The following is an 18,804-nucleotide window of genomic DNA, read 5'->3' on the forward strand; positions in this document are numbered from 1 at the left end:
TTATACCGTCATCCTTATCATCTGTTGGAACATTTACATTTTGGTCAGGCGAGATTTTGGGTATGGCGATATTTTGGAGCTCGAAGTTTTGGAAGACGTGGTTTTGGCAAGGCGAGGTTTTGGCCCGGTGAGATTTTGGCCCGCGTGGTTTTGGGTGGCGAGGTTTTGGCCCCGCGAGATTTAGGCCCGCGACGTTTTGGGCGGCGAGGTTTTGGCCAGGTGGGGTTTTGGCCCGGCGAGATTTTGTCCCGCGAGGTTTTGGGAGGCGAGGTTGTCGCCGCGAGGTTTTGTACCCAAACCACATTCTACATATAGTATTTTATATCAGTATCATAACCAATCTCATTGTCAAATTGTAGTCTACTTTCCATGCATTTACTATGTGGCAGATTAGTCCTCAAGCTTTCTACTTTGAGCGTCTGGGTATGCACGCATATTTCTGTTTTCTAATTTAGCGCCTTTTCCGGTAAATTTTAGTTACAGTTCTTTCTTATGAATTTTAATTACTGTGCCTAGCGAACAAAATAGTAGATCGACTTGTTTTCTTCTCATTGGATCAACTTCGATTAGAAACAAAAAAAGGTAAAACCAATTGCATAGCTTGTTTGTATTTATCCAGTTTTGAAGTTTTCGGTTTCATATTTTGTTTTATTTAAACGTTTTATACTTCTATTTCCTGAAACATTATTCTCGGCGTTCAATATTCGGAGGATTGGCTTATAACAGCTTAATTTGCGACTACCAGGGCTTAATTTTTTGAAGGAAAAAAAGTTGTGTTTTCCCTTCCTGCAAATGATAATAATAATAAATGTATGGAATTAAATCGATTATTTATTTAGCTCCCAATAAAACGTATTGTCAGAGTGTTGATCTTTAGTTAGTAATTGGTATGCACTAGTGCTCCCTTACTTATTTTGTTTCAAAGTACTGACATGACGTCTACCATATTGACTAGAAATGTACGTGGAGCTGCTGAAAAATTCGTAGCCCAACCCAGGAGTGCACGTGGAATGGTGAAGTTTTACTTCTTCTACACTTTCCCCGAGAGTCAATATACTACCTTGTACAGTGCTCCAGTTTTGCAGAAGTTAAAAAAATCTGGAGACTTCCTCGCACCACTGTTCGTAACACTACCCTTATCAGATCTAAAGTTCAATCAGATCTAAGTTTGGGAAATAAATACAGGCAATAGTTAGACGGAGTTATCTGGGAAATAAGAATGATGTTCTAGACATTGAAATCACAGATTATGCAATGCTAATTGTGTTCGCAGGGGTTCGATGGACAGGTGTATTCTCTTAAAGGAACACAATTCCTTTCTTTTCATTTTCCGCGGTGTTGAACTTTGAATTTTTCTTTCAGTTTTGTGAGTAATGTAGAGATTCTGAATTAAATATCTGACCGTTGCGGAGGTAGTTTATGAGTACGACTAGAGGTGCGCACGAGACGAGTCGAGACAGGATTTTCCTGACAAAATTCGAGTCGAGACATGGCTCTTCCAATAGAGAAATATACATTTTTCGAGTCGAGACATCACTTTTACAGCACATTTTCGAGACGAGACAACCATAAATCTTGTCTCGTGCGCATCCCTAAGTACGACTCCATACTTATCCCAGAAGAATGTTGCAAACAGTTTTTCAACCTACTTCTGTGTCTTGAACTTCTTGGGGCGAGGGAGAAATGAGTGCTACTACTCCATTGACTGTTGTTTCTTTTCAGGATCATAGTGGTACAACCATATTTCGTTCATGGTTAGTATTCGTGAGCGAAATGATCAGCATTACATTCAAATTGGAAGAAGACTTCTCTTAATGCCGTCACTTTTTTATTCTCCTGACAGATTTTTGGGAACCCATTGTGTCAAGAACTTGCGCATACCCAAGCCATTCTGAATTATACTACCGACGCCTTCCAAAGAAATGCCCACAATCTCTGACACAAGTTTTACTGAGACGGTAAAAACTGGGGAAGGGGGTTGCAGCCAAACCTCAGGCTATAATATGTATATCGTGAGTTTACTATACACTTTAAAAAGTGTATAAATAATAGCTTAAATTCTTTTTGACAGTTAAAAACTGGGGTGGCGTAGGAACCCCGGCCCCAGGTTATATCTACCACTCGCTGAAATGCTGCAATGTTCAAGAATAATGTCACAAATTGCATCCATGATTTCGGGAACAGTCACTGGATGTAAAGTCATCCTGGATGTAAAGCATAATTTGTTGAGAAACCGCCACGTTTGAACTAAGCTATCACTTCTTCACTATTGTATATAATGGAGGAGATTCCCGTAGTGTTTCACTGATTTTCTCATTAATTTACTTTGGTGACTATCCTTGGTGGAACAAAAATGTTATAATAGTTGTGATCTGGATGTTCGTGAAATTCGCTGTTTGGGCACACATAATGACTTCAGAGGCCTGAGAAAGCAATAAAAATTTCATTATTAATATGAAAATTTGTTGAAAACATGTTTTTCAAAACCACAGTTTCATCTTTCTACCTAGTACCTACACCCCTTCTGGGTTGGAGATTTTCAGCAGCCAGTCGTAATATATATATATATATATATATATATATATATATATATATATATATATATATATATATATATATATGTGTGTGTGTGTGTGTGTGTGTGTGTAGCATATAGTACTAGACGAATTTGTTACTTGTAGCAAACGCGAAAGTAATTCAATTTAGGTTTCAAAAGTTGCATTGAAAAATATTTCATGTGCAGACGTTACTTATTTGTTAGTTACAAATTTTACTTGAAATAAGTTTATCATATAGGCGTAATATAAAAACAACAACGAAATACACAATGTAAAGTAAGTCAAACATAATAAATGTAATTTTTAGTGTGGAAAATAGCCGCCCCCCCGAAAATGTATCTGCCCCTCCTTTGCCCCCCTAGGAACTTACAGCTGGCGTCGTCACTGTTTACAGGGTAATAAATTGCACATCCGAAATAATTAACATGGGAAATGTCAAAACATATGGGAGACATCCAGTTCTACTGAGGGAATTTTCCTGTAATCCTCCCTGATAACTCGTACACTGAGGACAATGTTAAAAAATCAAGAACTGAAAGTATCTTTAGAACTAACCTGTTAATGAGATGACTGAGCTTGTTTCCGGTAGGCCAACTGTTCGATTCTTGGCTGAAATCTTCGAGAGTGTGAGAATCAGAGCTGATTCTGGATTCAAGCAATTTCTGTGCGTCGTTTTTATTGATGTTAATGCAGAGAAACCCTATTCACACAAATATGTTGATGGAAATGGAAGAAGATTTGAAATAACACAGATCATTCAATAATTTCTCCAACTATGATCTTTCAATAAATATTGAAAATCTCTATTTTAGGATTACGTACCCTCAGAAAACTCTTCGCGTACCCCGGTTGAATAGCACTGGTCTAGATAATGTAAAATATAGTTTCTGTTTGTTTGCTCATTAAAGTTTTAAAATTCTTTTTTAGTGTTGGGGCTATATTAGAAGGGACCTACTGTTTAAGTGAAATCCAAACCACTCATCAGTTCTGTATGCACGGCAAGTAGTCCTGTTGGGTATTGAACTAGAACCCACGCGCCATAGAACTCATGTGCGTTATCCAATTGGCCACGAAGAACACAAATTAAACATGGCTGATATTTTAGTAAGAAATTATAATATGTAAAGGCGATTAACATCAGACACGAAATCTTAACATAAAAGTTAGGTATTGACCTCTATGCTTGGGAATAGAGTTGCTCACGAGGCAGAATGAGACGAGAAATGAGGTTTTCTAGTCTTCTCTCGTACATTTTATAGAAATATCATCTCGTATCGATTCTCGAATCATTCCTTCTTATCTCGAACCGATTTTCAAAGCTTAAAAAAAGATTTTCTCGGTTCATCACGAAATTTTTTTCGTCTTGCTTTGTATATTAACTATGTACAAAATTTATGCCCTGATTATTTTTCTTAATTTCATTTAGAAGTTATTAGAATTTTCTAGCATCACGAGAGGTCCACGAAGGAACTGATATAACACTTAAACTACATTTAATATTAGAGTATGTTGTGTTATGATTTTACTATCTTTAGATATTGATAAATGCTCTCCATTGTGTTCAATTGATAGTTTTATGCTATGCATTATGTTTCACTTCAACGTGTTTGGAAACTAAGACTTGGGTGGACCAGTGTGGGCTACGAGACTCGTGAAATTTTTGACTTCATCTCCAAGTTAAAAAAAAAAGAAGAAGAAGAACACTTCTCTTTTCATGGGCAACACTGCATGGGAATATGTTCACTTTAATTGTGAGCTTTATATAAATAATAACTGAATTTAGTTTTGATAACTGGATTTTAAACGCAATGCATGATTCCTCGCATGATAATTGGATGGATTTTAATCGTCTGTAAAAAATACGAAATCTTTCTTGAAATAATGTCTTAATTCGATCACTATTGTAGAAGTTTATTTGCAGGAATTGAATGACTAAGCACTCACAGTCATTCAATGTTAATTTTTTAAGATTATAGGAATGAGTTTCTACATCGTACCACTAGAAGAAAGACAAAAGAAAATCAATTCTAAACAGTTTTATTCGTTCAACCTAGGTGTTTAGAAACAGAAATGAAATAACTTGGTTTCGTGATAAAAAAAATATCTTCAAGTTCCTTTGCATTTGTCTCATTTCTGCTTGTCACTAATCAGTTTTACCTAGTATGTCAACATTCCTCGAATTCGGGAAATGCAAATTCGTATCGCATTTATAGTCTCTTTTCTTTTATTAAGCATAGAAACCTGAACAATTTTTGTATTGTAAGGACCCCCACATCACAATTTTGATCTTCAAACAGCAAAAACGATAAGATAATGTCTACCAGCAAAGTGTTTTCTGACGCCATCATCTCTAGCTCCTAGCTCTGAGCAAGCTTGTATGCCAGGTCAACTTGATTCCATATACAGGGTGTTTCGAAACAACACCGACAACTTTTGAGAGATGATTCCTGACACCAAGATAAGACAAAAAGTATAGACCAACTTGGGTGCACAAATGCTTCCTTTCGGAGTTGTAGGCTGCCGAAAACTTGAAAAAATGAACTTTAAAGGTCCATAGCTCCAATACTATGGGACCTATCGTAGTCGGGCCAAGTCTTCACTTAGGAACTAGTATGTGTCCTATCCAAATATCCATGTTTCAGAATCTTGTGGTACTTCCGCTACAATTTTTATAGAGAGAGTTTGGCCACGGGCATATAATTCGAATTACTCATCAACTACCTCTACAAAAATTGTTAAGGAAGTACCGCAGGATTTTGAAACATGGATATTTATATACGGTACATACTAGTTCCTAAGTGAAGTCTTGACCCGACAGCAGTAGGTCTCATAGATTTGAAGCTATGGACCTTCTAAAGTTCATTTTTTCATGTTTTCGGCAGCCTATAACTCCGAAAGGAATTACCTCCCAAACGTTGTCGGTGTTGTTTTGAAACACCTTGTATAGCTTCTGAGCGAATCTTCTGACAAAACTAAAGAATAAGTATTTTCCACTAATTGGGGGGTATTAAGTAAAAAAGATTGCAACAATGATTTGTAGGTCTTTGTGTGTTCCTTAGGTTAGTTTTATGGGTAAAATCATTGTGCACTACTTTGTCATTTCTCGAAAACTGAAATGTGCGTAGTCGAGTGGTCTGACCTGCTGATTAGCGAAAGCACAACTTATTTCCGAGTACGAGCTCCGTTTCCTAAGTATTCGTATAGCATGACCACTGTTGACTATTGTGGATAATTCTGATTTTTCTCTTTTATACTAAAGAGCTTGATCGAGGTTATATGGATAAAGTACACGCCTTTATATTGGAGTCTGTGATTCAGATGCTACGTTAAGTAGCAGGTCTACGTTTCATACAGCCTTGGTTATAAAACTAATGATTAAGTTCAAAAGAGCAACCAAGCCATTTACCCTATAACTAGTGCTCTCAAACGGGTCGGGTCAGGTCAACTCGGGTCGGGTTGTCGGGTCAATCGGGTCAGCTCGGGTCGGGTTGTCGGGTTGGGTTATTCAGGTCGGGTCAATCGGGTCAGCTCGGGTCGAGTTATCGGATCGGGTCAGTCGGGTCAGCTCGGGTCGGGTCAGTCGGGTCAGTTCACTTTGGTCAACTGAGTTTAGGTTGAGTTTAAACTCGGCTGGAGTCGTAAGCTACTGTTTTTCACTAGCTGCCTAATTAAAAATAGCAATTTTCAATTGATTTTGTAGAAACCATAAATCTATTTTGAACACTTGCAGCTAGTGTTTTTATGGTAAATGCTTATTTTTGTACTTGTGTGTACTTTAATTTTTAAATGTGGAAGATCGATTTTACCAATTGACTGTATTATTATAGGAGAGGGTGCAAATGTGGAAACCCAGTTTGTATTTCATTTGTAAAAAAAACAGTGAATCGTTAATTTAACCTGGAAAATTGCCTCAAAATGCCTTAGAATGTTAGAAATATGGGACCATAATTCACAAGTGCAAAAACCATATACGAAAAAAATAAAAAAAATATTTGCCTCATGTACTAGCATATTTCGATTTTTTAAAAACTGAGGGTAATGTGGAAACACCCTAAAATTACAGTAAATCAATTTATAAATACATAAAGTTTTTGGATCATAGTATGTGTTTAATCATAGTATGTTTTTAATCTGTAGACGAAACAAAAACAACAAAAGATTTTAAATGATTACAAAGTTAAGAAGCCGAAAATTACAAAGTAAACAAATTTCGATCAAGGTTTTGTTGTAAACAGGCAAAGATGTTATGCAGGTAAGTCCTGTTTGCAGAAATCACAAATATAAATGCCTGTTTCCACACCGGCACACTAAGAGTGACTCCATTCCTCACATAATTGACATTGAATCCATAGTTCACCACGCATATCTTTCGAAAATGGATTCCCATAAAATATGCACAGAGTGTCTTTTTCGGTGGACTCTTCTACTCCAACTGGAAGAGAGACTGAAGAGTTTTGTTTGTTTATTTGTTTTTTTTAAAATTGCAGGGGGAACTTTGGGCATTTTTCTAGTTTTGGTACCTCCTGCAGGCGGCTTCTGTTTAGGTGTAGTCGTACTCTTACGGTTAGATAAGGATTCTTCGAGCTGTTTTTAGTACGGAGACGATGTGAAAACAGAGCAAGAACTCGGCTTACGATCTCTATTCGGAGTCTTCCTCTTCAAAAATGGTATTTTGGTATTTTCATTATTTCATATGGTGACACACACACTTTTGAAGAGGTGCTCGGAACGTTGGGATTCTCTGAAGAGATGCTCGGTACGCTGGGATCTTTTGAAGTGGTGCTCGGTACGCTGGGATTCTCTGAAGAGGTGCTTGCTACGCTGGGATCCTCTGAAGAGGTACTCGGTAGGCTGTGACCCTGTAATAAAAATCGTGGAGACAATTATTTTCCTTTTTTCCGCCTTTTTGTCAGTTTCCACTTTGCTTTACTCCTAAGCCTTACCCCTCTGCCCTTCCCCTCACTTAGGCCATGAATAAAAAGTATCTAACATATACTTGTATGATTCAAATGCGTGTTATCTTTAATAAATTATTGACTAATAACGAAACAATGCAATGGACTTTAGGGTGGAGAAAATGTGGAAACGTTTCCACATTTCCCTCATTCACAGGTTTCCAAGTTACCCGCACTGTAGTCGAACTGGGTTGTACGAGTTAATTTAAAAACACGTTTGCTTGTGATTGATTGAATGCCACCAATACCTTCCCAATACCTCCCTTTGACAATACTCTGATATGTATTACATTACATCTATGATACTTTAGACTTAATAATACTACACACTTACCTCCAAAAACTTCACGAAAATGTGTAAACAGCAATCGACGCACCACCATTAACTACACTGGCCGACCGCTTCATAGCGTTGTGTGGTGACGAATAGGGACTAGGGTGATTGTTTACGGCAATCGCCGCAAGGGTAAAGCTCTCTGCAGTCAACATACATTACGTTTCCACATTACCCTCACGTTTCCACATTTGCACCCTTTTCTCTAATATCTACGCCAATATGGAGTCTGGATTTAGAACAAAACTAGAAGTTGTTTAAGCAACGCCAAAAGAGATATTGGATATGGACGACCAAGCTCAAGCAGGGTTGCAGTGGCTCAGTGGTAGAGAATTCATCTCTGGTGCATGGTGTACAGTAGCGTAGCTAGAGTTTTTTTCAGGGGGGGCCAATGAAGGGCCCATATATATATATATATATATATATATATATATATATATATATATATATATATATATGTGTGTGTGTGTGTGTGTGTGTGTGTGTATTCAAGGTGAATGTTTCCATCTTTGTTGTTCATGATTTTACTCTTTGGAAAACAGTGAAAATATATGAATTTAGTACCTCAAACAACTAGGATTCATTAATGCAATTGATTTCTAATATAAGTAAATAGTTATTTAATCATGGCGTTTAAAATATGTGTAGCTGATTGACATAAATGGAAGCAAACACACTTTTACAGGTAAAGAAAATAACTTATAGATTCATGCATCTACTTGAAGAGGATCTTTCTATTCGTGTGATCAGCAGCAAACATATCCACAACTTGTTAAAGATCTAACGATTTAGCAACTTTCTTCTCAATATAAAGTAACACTAAGTTTTTCAACCTATCATGAGTCATTGAATTGTGTATACAAGTCTTTAATCTTTTCAAAGAAGAGAATGACCTTTCACATGTAGCACTACAAACTGATATAATGACAGAGATGATATCTAGCTTGTAGGTTTCTAGGAATGCGTTTTTCTAGACACAAAGAAGATCAACGAAATTCGTTAAGGAATCAGCTTTGGTTTTCTTCTCATCTTCATACAACTTAATTGTTAGAGTAACCCACATTATGCTTTATTTCTTGTTTAATTATGCTTTTTTTTTCAAATTATGCTTTATTGTTAATTTCAATGATTATTTTACATTAATCGTGTATAATGTATAATATTTATTATACATTAAATTTTCTAAATATCTTGATCTATTTATTGATATTTTTTGCAACTAGTTTCTCTCATATTTAATGAACTTTCTACTTAATTCATTGTAAAGAGATGTGCTTTGCTCGAATAAATTTTTTCTATCATTTGTGTGCGCCTTACAGGTACATATATACAGAAAGGGAAAGTAAAAGATGCCACCAAAAAGTACAGAAAGTGCTTAAGTTCAAAAAGTAAACATAACAATATAGTATGGAGTTCTTGCATACTATTCATTGTTGGCGGAAAAAGTTCTTCTTTTACTTTTTTCTTTTCTCCACATCAAAGGATTACACCAAAAAGTTTACAGAAATGAAAATAAGCTTTTCATTGTTGCATTATGTTCTCAATGATTTTGCATTGTAAATATTGGTTTTAAAAAATATTAACACAGTATGTTAAACTTTCAGTTAAAGAGAATTTTCCAAGAATTGTGCTATATATTTTAAATTATGCTTTATGCTTTATTTTCTAAAATTATGCTTTTAAAACTAGTTTCTTCTGGACTCTTAGACAATCACAATCATGTTCAAGGTACCAACCATATGTGTAAATTGCTGTTATGCTTTATATGCTTTTTATGCTTTTGGGTTGCTCTATTAATTGTGTTTGGGAGGATGTTGAGTTCTCACTTTAATATTTGCAGATCACTCCAAAATGCTGGGTTATAGGCTCGACAATGTTGTAATATAAAAAAGTTTTTACTTTTTGAATGTAGAGTGGTGATTGATCTAATGATTTTACAACATGATACAAAGCGGTTTTCCATATCAGTGATTGTCTATCAATAGTATGGAGAAAAATGTCTCTTGATAGATATATTATCTTTAGAAAATTCGTTTTCTGCATCCAATGAAGGAAAAGATTCATCCAAAATGAATTTGTGATATTTCGATGGCGGATGTCTAGTTCGTTTCCACGAGGAACCCCTATATTCTATTTGTTTCCGGCTCTGGAATTCGAGACCATTTTCTTTGCACATCTCCAAACATTCTTGATAAATTTGTTCGAATATTGTTCGTTGAGAGTCATATTTATCAGACCTCATCTTGGACAGCGTTTGAACTAGTGTATCTACAAGGATCAAATCTTCTGACATGTCTACATCTACTTGAGATAAGGCGAAACTCAAAGTTATAGCATGGCACCAGTAATCTTAATTTTAGCAGCCCGAAAACATTCCCTCGTGTACAGATCACACTAATTTTCCGGATGGAATGATGGAGGTAAATAAATATCAGAAGTTCCAGATTTGTTTTAATACCGCATGATAATATAATGTGTTGAAAACAGATTTTATGAAAAAAGGAATAAATGGATATGATAATTTGTAAAAAAAAGTGATACTGCTTAAGTGAATTATAAGAAAAAGCCTTGAAAAGTAATCAAGAGGAACTATTAATATGTTTTTCCTTTGTTATAATAACTTGTCCTAAGGGACAACGGTGATAGAAACTAATGAGACTTTATAATTGCAAAAAAAATCATAAAGCACTTAATTTGAAATTAAAGATTGATAACATTTGGTAATATAATGGGGATTCAAGCTGGCAGAGGGGGAGAATGAAAACGGAGGCAACAGAGACTTTTTTTTTTAGCCATGTGCAAAGAGATTAACCTTGGACTTCGGGTGAGAGGTTACCATATACTCATGTGAGTTTCAATTGCTACCACTTGTAAAAGCTAGCTAAGAAAGACAGTCTGAGCATAGTTTTAGTTTCCTAGCGTAATTAGTTTTTGTGACAAGTAACTCGTATATGCAAATAGCATCGTTAATATCATCTTGTATGTTAGAATTGTCTTTGTTTAAATAAAATTGTAATTAAGCATTTCGAGGTAAAACAGGTTCTTTTGCTTAACTTCTACAAAAAAAAAAAAAAAAAAAAAAAGATTAGAACTTATCTCTTATGCACAGATACGACAGCGTGGGATACTGTCGGTCAGTAAATAATATAATCTGAAGTCATCTACCATACGTAACTAAATATAATTGATTAATCATTTTTATTAATCAATAAATAGTTGTTTGGTAGATAAACTCATAATAATAATAATAATAATAATAATAATAATAATAATAATAATAATAATAATAATAATAATAATAATAATACCAAATCATTTAATGGATACTATGCATTTGTTCTATGTTGCCATAATCAATGGAAATCAATTACTTAGTGTACGAAGACTTTTTTCGTCCAACACAAGTGTAATGTTTTACTGCAGTGCATGTTATTTGTAAGTATGCATATCATATTTTAGTATGACTTTCAACATTGAAGCGATTGAGAACCGACTGATTTTCTATTTTTCTGGTTGTTTGTCAAAAACAAAGGAGATAACTAGATAATGGACAGAGGTTAAAATGAATGTCCAGGCGGCGAGGTCAATGCAAGCATCCCACAGATTTCCGTGAATTAGATCTTCCCGTACTACAAACTAAAACGAGTGGAGCTAGTTTATTCGGAACGCAACGGTATTTTGCAGTTCGTAACTTTGTTGTCGAGAGATGTTTTGGAAGTAGTTTCACTTGTAGCCACTGGCAACTCACCGTTTGTCGACCTATAATAGCATCATCTGTGTGAGGGGGGGCACTAGAGGGGGAAAGAATTTGAGCAAGGGGGCCTGGCCTCCCTTGGCCCTCCCTTGGCTCCGTCACTGATAATGTCCATGATTCGATCCCAGCTTGTGTTAAGTGGGCTTTGTGGTGGAAAAACGCCGTGTAGTGGGTTTTCTCGTGGTTCTCCTGTTTCCTCTCACTTTCTTCATTCCACTATTTCATTCATTTCTCATGGTCACCATATCCCTTAGCCTCGGGTGCAGAATCGAGGGACCTTAAACTGAATATTTCATTTTATTTCACCAAGCCCAAGGACACCGATAGAAGAACAAGATAAAGATTAGATATGCAAGACGAAGTGCATAGTAATCTTGCTCTTGGCCTTATTTTGGTGACCAATGCAATGAGCGTATTTTCTTGCTTTCCGTATAGTATGAAAGACCATAATCAAAATCACACTTGGTCTTCATTTGTACCGATGAGGCGAGCATTTTTGGCTCTTGTATAGCATGAAAGATAACCAAGACTACGAAATGCAGGACCAAGACTTGACTGCAAGACAAAGGATAAGACGCAGTATTGATGACCAAGACTCAGGGAGCGAATTGTTTGAATTTCATATGTTGGGCTGAAAGTGAGGAAATGAAATTAGTACTTTATAATTAATTATCATACTTTATTTTTAAATGTTAAATTACAAAATTTATATTATGTATCTTCTTACGTGCAATTATATATACTGTAAAATACGTTTTAATTACCGAGAAAGAAAAATCAAAGTGGCACGGGTCCCGGAATCATAGGAACCTATTGTGGAATGAAAGTTGAAGGGTTGGAAAAAATCACAGTTGTTCTCCCGTTTCCTCAACCCATATCATTGTAGTTAAACGATTTCCTTTTGTCTCCGCTAAGATACTCTTTAACACTGACCTTGAAGAAAAATTTCGTCACATAGAACTAAAGCAAGAAAAAAAAATCTCCCACGTCGGACATTGGTATCAGTTATAAAAAGAAATAACTAAACCTCAAAAGTTCCAAATATTCATTAAGATTCATATACAAATCCCCCGCTTGATCTAGCTAGCGGTTAACGTGTAAGACTTCGGTACACGTGGTCCGGGTTTAATTCCAAATGTGAGTGCATTTTGGCGTTCACCCAGTGTCGTGACCATAGTGCTCTCAAACGGGTCGAGTAGAGTCGGGTCGGGTCAGTCGGGTCAGCTCGGGTCGGGTTGTCGGGTCGGGTCAATCGGGTCAGTTCGGGTCGGTTATCGGGTCAGGTCAATCAGATCGGATCACGGTTCGGGTCAGTCGGGTCGGGTCGGGTCAGTCAATTCGGGTCACGGGTCGGGTCGGTCTTCAACCCGACCCGACCCGTTGAGAGCACTACCTACAACACATAAACATGAGACGCTAATTATAACAAAATAATCTATATATTAAAATGCTAGGTTTATGTATTTGTCTCCAAAGAAAAGTTTATATGTTTGTCTCCAATCCTTTTGATAATGAGATCTCATAAACCACAACTGCTAGGCCAATTAGGTTTTCATTGGTCGATTCCAAATTTTGTGTAGATTGTTTACTTCTAATTTAATATTTTTTTTAAAAAGTGGCTGTTATGTCTTTATTACCTTTTTTAGGGGTACACTGGATGTGTTGAATTTTTTAAAGTAAAAAGTATCATATCCTATGAGTGATACATTCCAACACAACATAGTTGTATATAGGGGTTGTATATCTCTCAGGCATTTGTTTAATGGACAAATGATAATGAAAAACGAGGGATAACCATTTCTCCATACTGAGATGAATCTTTATTTTTTGACGAGTTTTGCCTAATGAACACCATGTATCACTGACATTATAATTAATTGTAATGTATCACTGTATTATAATTGTGTAACAATGTAGTTGCAATGTATACTGCATGCAAGGAGAAAGAAAACACTGATCATACATGAATTAGAAATTCCAACCGGAAGTAGATTCAATCTTACAAACGCGGCAACATATTGAAAAAATAATCGAAATAATCTCCCCTTTATGATACCCCTTGTCGATTTTTACCAAGATGTCTTTCACTTGTGTCTATAAAGGGAATGTACGAATGTTGTGAGAAATGACGATGAGATTCATGCTCATATGTGAATAATGCGTTGTGTAGACAGCACAGGTTTAGCTAGTAGGTAATCAAAATAGCAGTAATTCCCTCTTTCACCGTCCTTTCAACGTGAATACTTCTTTTTGTTACTTCCGTTTTAGAGAAATATATTATGCCATAAATGTATATACGTCTAATTGTGAACTTAAACTAGAATTGGGTTTATAAAATGAATATGTAACAATTCTTTGCATTTCGAAGTGTTGTATATAGTAATGGCATGGTAATACTAGAGACTCTGAATCGATTGTGCGAAACCGTTAGCGATACTTCTTACTATTTTCCTCTGATACCTGTCAACGCAGGCGGAGGAACATTTTCGTTGTATAATACTTCCGACACTTATGCATAGCATAGTTAGGAAGTTTAATAATAATAACAAAAGTAGTTTGCCGATTTCTGGCATTAAACAATTTCTACAATTAAACTAGGAATGACAACACTGTAGAAGCATAACGTTGGTGAACTTTTCCCTTTGCGCGTTCCCTAAAGGCATGAGACCTTACGCAGAGTCGTTTTGACGTATGATTAGCATCATACTAAAACCTGACTACTGCAGGAAACATATGTTAGTCGAACTTTTTAGTATGGTACTAATCACGCGTCAGAACGACACTGCATAAGGCCCATGGTATCTTTCGCTACCATTTGCTCTCGCTGATTGACATTGCTATAAAAGAGTGAGAAATGAGTTTTCCATGTGGATTTAAATTACAAACATAAGTTCCATCTCCGTTCTTTGCGTATATGGTGTGTTTTCGGACTCTTTTCTCAAGAAAACGTGAAAAAAGGTTCAGGCAATTTTGCTCACATTCCATAAATAAATATCATATATGCCTATTACTCCTGTTCTGCAACGAAAGTGGAAAGAAATTTAAGAAAGATTTTGTTTGTAGGTGTAGGTTTCTTACCGTCTCCATTTCTTCTTCTGAAGACATTAAATAACACCTGACGCTGATGTATTCTTTTAACAAACTACGAATCATTTGAACTACTCCTCGATCATCTGAAATCAGAAACGATAGTTGATATTAGAGAAAGAAAAAATTGCAAATTACTAAAGTCTTAGCATCTACTATAGGGTTGAATAGAAATAATATGGATTAAATAAGATACCTACAAGATTAGGTTTGCAATAATGCTTGCATTTACTAACTTTTTTTCTACACTTGGTGAGATTTATAAAAAAAAAATCAAGAAATCTAATTAAATATTGATAAATACAGCAAGTCACAAGTCTAATTAAGTGAATACACATGATAGAACTCTTCCAAATAAACAGAATACGATTTTTAATATTGTTTATGTGATTCCTTAAAGACACAGAACCATTTCAGGTGACGAAATTATGTAGCACAATTTAAGCAAGGCAAATTTGAATTTGCCTTAGTATATCTGCATGAACTCAGAAAAGAATAAAATCATATATAACTTTATTAGTAGCATTTTCTAATATAAATTAAGGGCATTTTAAAAGCTAATTCGAACTCATTTTAAGTTGTTAATGCATTTACAGAGATTGATTCACTTATATTGAGCCAAATTTGAATGTCCTCTTTCCTAGGAAATGCTGTGTTTCTAGCACCGGTTGTATTCGATATGCAGGCTACCTCCACTGAATATTGACTGCTATCGGAGTTCCCATTGCAGAAGACTCCGTAGCATCTGGACCATGAGTATTGCATCCCACTTCTCTTTATAGGGTTTCCAGAGAGGTCAGAGAGAGTGCAGACCTGACGATGGAGGCGCCCCTTGAAGAATCCGTAAAATCCACTATTCCATCAGATTGGCATCTGTACTGTTGTCAGGGATATCAGAGAAGGGAATAGCCGAAATTCCAGTTTTCTGTTACATACGGCGATAGAATTCATTTTCGCGTTTTCACGTGTGGCTGCATACCTTTTCTCTTCAGAGCACTTCAACCAGGTTCACCTCTTGTCTGTACAATGCTATGATTTCATGATGGTTTATTTCAGTCAGGACATGAGTCTGATAGTATGCATAATTGATTTTTAACGTTTCTTTCCACCTTTCGGAAACACAGTTTGCCCTTGTACGAGAAACCACAAATGGAAACTCTCTGCGTATTGGCTCAAGAATATGCTTCTGTCCTTTGCGTCTATAGGTCTGTATGTACACAGTCTGTGAGGTAAATCCACGCCTTATCAAAAGTAACAAAAAAAAAAAAATCCACCAAATCACCCGCGAGATGACGTTTATAGTCTCCTGCAGTTCTTTTTTCTCTCAGCCACATAACAGAGCTCTTGTGAACGACCGTGAAACATAAATCTCTGTGAATGGGACAGTTGATTGTCGCCTGCGATGTGCGGAATTTATTAGCCATCGTACGCTGTGTTTGATGATATTCAGAGGTAACCATACGACGAACCACATACAATAGCGGGAGGTCCTCTTTACGGAAGGCCGGTTCCTAGCTGCTCACGTCGATGTGATGGTCAGGACTCTGTACGGTATATTTCTGCATAATACGATTCCCAGTGGCACGACATATACGATACGCACTTGACATATTTCTACGTACCGACACCGTGAACTTAGCGTCGGAAAGGCCCACAATAAACCCCTTCCAGAGTGTGTTCAGTTTTCGGCGGCATCAGACTACGCTCGATCACACTGCTCTACTACGCGAGTAATGAGATAATATTGCTTGCCTCGTGGTGATCTCACGCAAAGGGTTTCACATTGACTTCGACTCAATATAAATGAGTCAACGTTTTTAAATATTTCTCTTAGACATGCTTCCATTAGCACACAGTTCGTGAAGTTTTCCCCCTTATTCCAGTTTCCTATTACTAGCTCGGTTGGTCAATTTAGAAGAACTGTTGAAACTGCTAATGTATTATGATACTTTGATTTCACAATTCCTATTCGTAAAGTGGCTTTCACCCACCATGACTGCAACTGAGTTTCTCCAGTTCTATACATTCATGTAGGCGTTTTCTGAAATGTTTAATTGTGTTATGGCAAAGTGTATTTGACAATACAGGAGTGACATTATACATCTTTAGTTGCATATCATCAAAATTGACAAGTTTATCGTCGTACATTTCTTTTGCAATGTTCAAGTTTTTTTTTTTAAAAAAAATCTGAATCCAGCGAGTCTTTAATAAATGGATTTGTTAAGCCTGCGTTGACCTCTACTACGTTCATCTCCTTATTGCTTTTAAACAAAATACACCCATTATATCGCTGTAAATCTAACACACTTTCAGTTCTTTGAAATTCTCTGAACCAATATTTAATGCATTCCATATCAGATGGTTACGTGTTGCACAGACGCTCTTGGACACAATCTTAGCTCAGTTACTGATAATTTGAATTCATCTAAACAATACACAACACACACTGTGATTTTCCTAATCAGATACCATTTTGATCATGCAAATATTCTGTTAGACGTTGTAAGTGCTGATCGTAATGCATTGCTAGAACCAAAAATTGCTGGCCATCTTCTTTCTTCCCAGGTCAGGAATCTTTCGATTGATTTAACTCAGTTTTTGCACTAGTCTAGTCTGGGATGGACTTTTCATTAAAAAAAAAAAAATCCTTTCCTGTATCTTGTATTATTTGGATCGTACATATCTTTCTACCATTTCCTCAATAACTAATAAGTGTGATTCCTCTGTATTCCATAATATTTTCGATCTTCATATGCCTATTTTGCAAAATATTCTTCACTATACTCGTTTCTTCTCCTCCCACTTCCAATACACTTTTATTTAAGAACTCCTTCGTGGCTAAGCGGGCTAGCAAAAAAACCTCAAGAAATAATTGATGGATACCCATCAATTTTGGCCATATTGAAGAGGGCCAAGAGTTACGAATCGAGTTCGATGATCGATGTGATCCATCTACTGGAAGTGTTAGAAATCAAGCACTTTCGATTTTAACACTGATTACTATAGAGCAAGAAACGGTAATAAATGGCGAGAATCGTTTTCCTGTGATCGATTAAGCGTCCCAAGTATACATTTCATTTCCATCCTAAACTCTCTATTGAAACCAGAATTGATAAAAATCTACTATTACTTCCGGTTTCAGTATTGATTTATCGCTATATGAGCAAAAATAATGGGTAGTGGGAATTTTTTTTTAAATCTATTTAGTGTTCTAAAACTAGTACCATATTCTCTTCTAATCCTGTATTCAAATCAAAAATGGTAGATATTAACAAACATCTGATTTTAACGGTGATCGCTATAGAGGAAAAAATGGTAATAGATAGTATAAAACAGTTTTCTGCAATCAATTAAGCTTCTCAAAAACATATTCCATCTCCACTCTTATTTCTACTAAAACCAAAGGTGTTAGAAATTTATAACAACTTCAGGTTTAAATACAGTAAAACCCCTTAACACGAACTCGCTTAAGCCGAATACTCAGTTAATACGAGCAAAATTTCGGTTCCGGCAGCGATGTACACTCATGTCCAAAATGATTGTCGCATATCTATAACTGTCTTCTTGTAAGAATATAATTTGATAATGATTTTGCATAGTACTTTTATTACTGATATTATGTGTATAATCCACAAATGTATATTTGTGGTAAATTTCACAGGAAAATAATTATAAATACGAAAATTAGAATGAGTAAAAGAAAATGTTGATAAATGGACAAAAAAGTTTTATTATTCTTATTTATTACTCTTTTGACATGAAATTTGCCAGACATATGTCTTTGCCGGTTATACACATACTAACATTATAAGAAATACCGGGCGAATTCGTTATCAAATTATATTCCAACAACAACATATTTATAGACATGCGACAATAATTTTGAGTGATTGATTGATTGACTTTTAGTTTAGCGTCCCTTTCAGCAGCGAGGCTATATGAGACGTGGACCTACTGATTAACGTTGGATCCGAACCACATGAGCTCCCGCCGGGAATCGAACCCAGGTCTCCCACGCCAAAGGCGCGTACGCTAACCGCTTAGACACGAGGGAGCTCGCGACAATAATTTTGGACATGAGTGTACGTTATCCTATAGGATGTTTTATCGGTTAAC

The 18,804-nt window shown here is 36.1% G+C and overlaps 1 protein-coding gene across 1 annotated transcript in view; it reads right to left on the bottom strand.

Annotated features, from left to right (window-relative positions):
- LOC145664279 (ionotropic receptor 40a-like) overlaps positions 1-18,804 on the bottom strand; it is a 166,311-nt gene that overhangs the window by 131,731 nt on the left and 15,776 nt on the right. Inside the window, exon 3 of the mRNA XM_081730813.1 lies at positions 14,680-14,774. Within this exon, the coding sequence (XP_081586939.1) occupies positions 14,680-14,774 (95 nt within the window). The remainder of the gene's footprint in view (positions 1-14,679; positions 14,775-18,804) is intronic.

This window comes from Thermobia domestica, chromosome 11 (genome assembly GCF_964235325.1).
Source record: "Thermobia domestica chromosome 11, izTheDome1.hap1.1, whole genome shotgun sequence".
Classification (NCBI taxonomy): Eukaryota; Metazoa; Arthropoda; class Insecta; order Zygentoma; family Lepismatidae; genus Thermobia; species Thermobia domestica.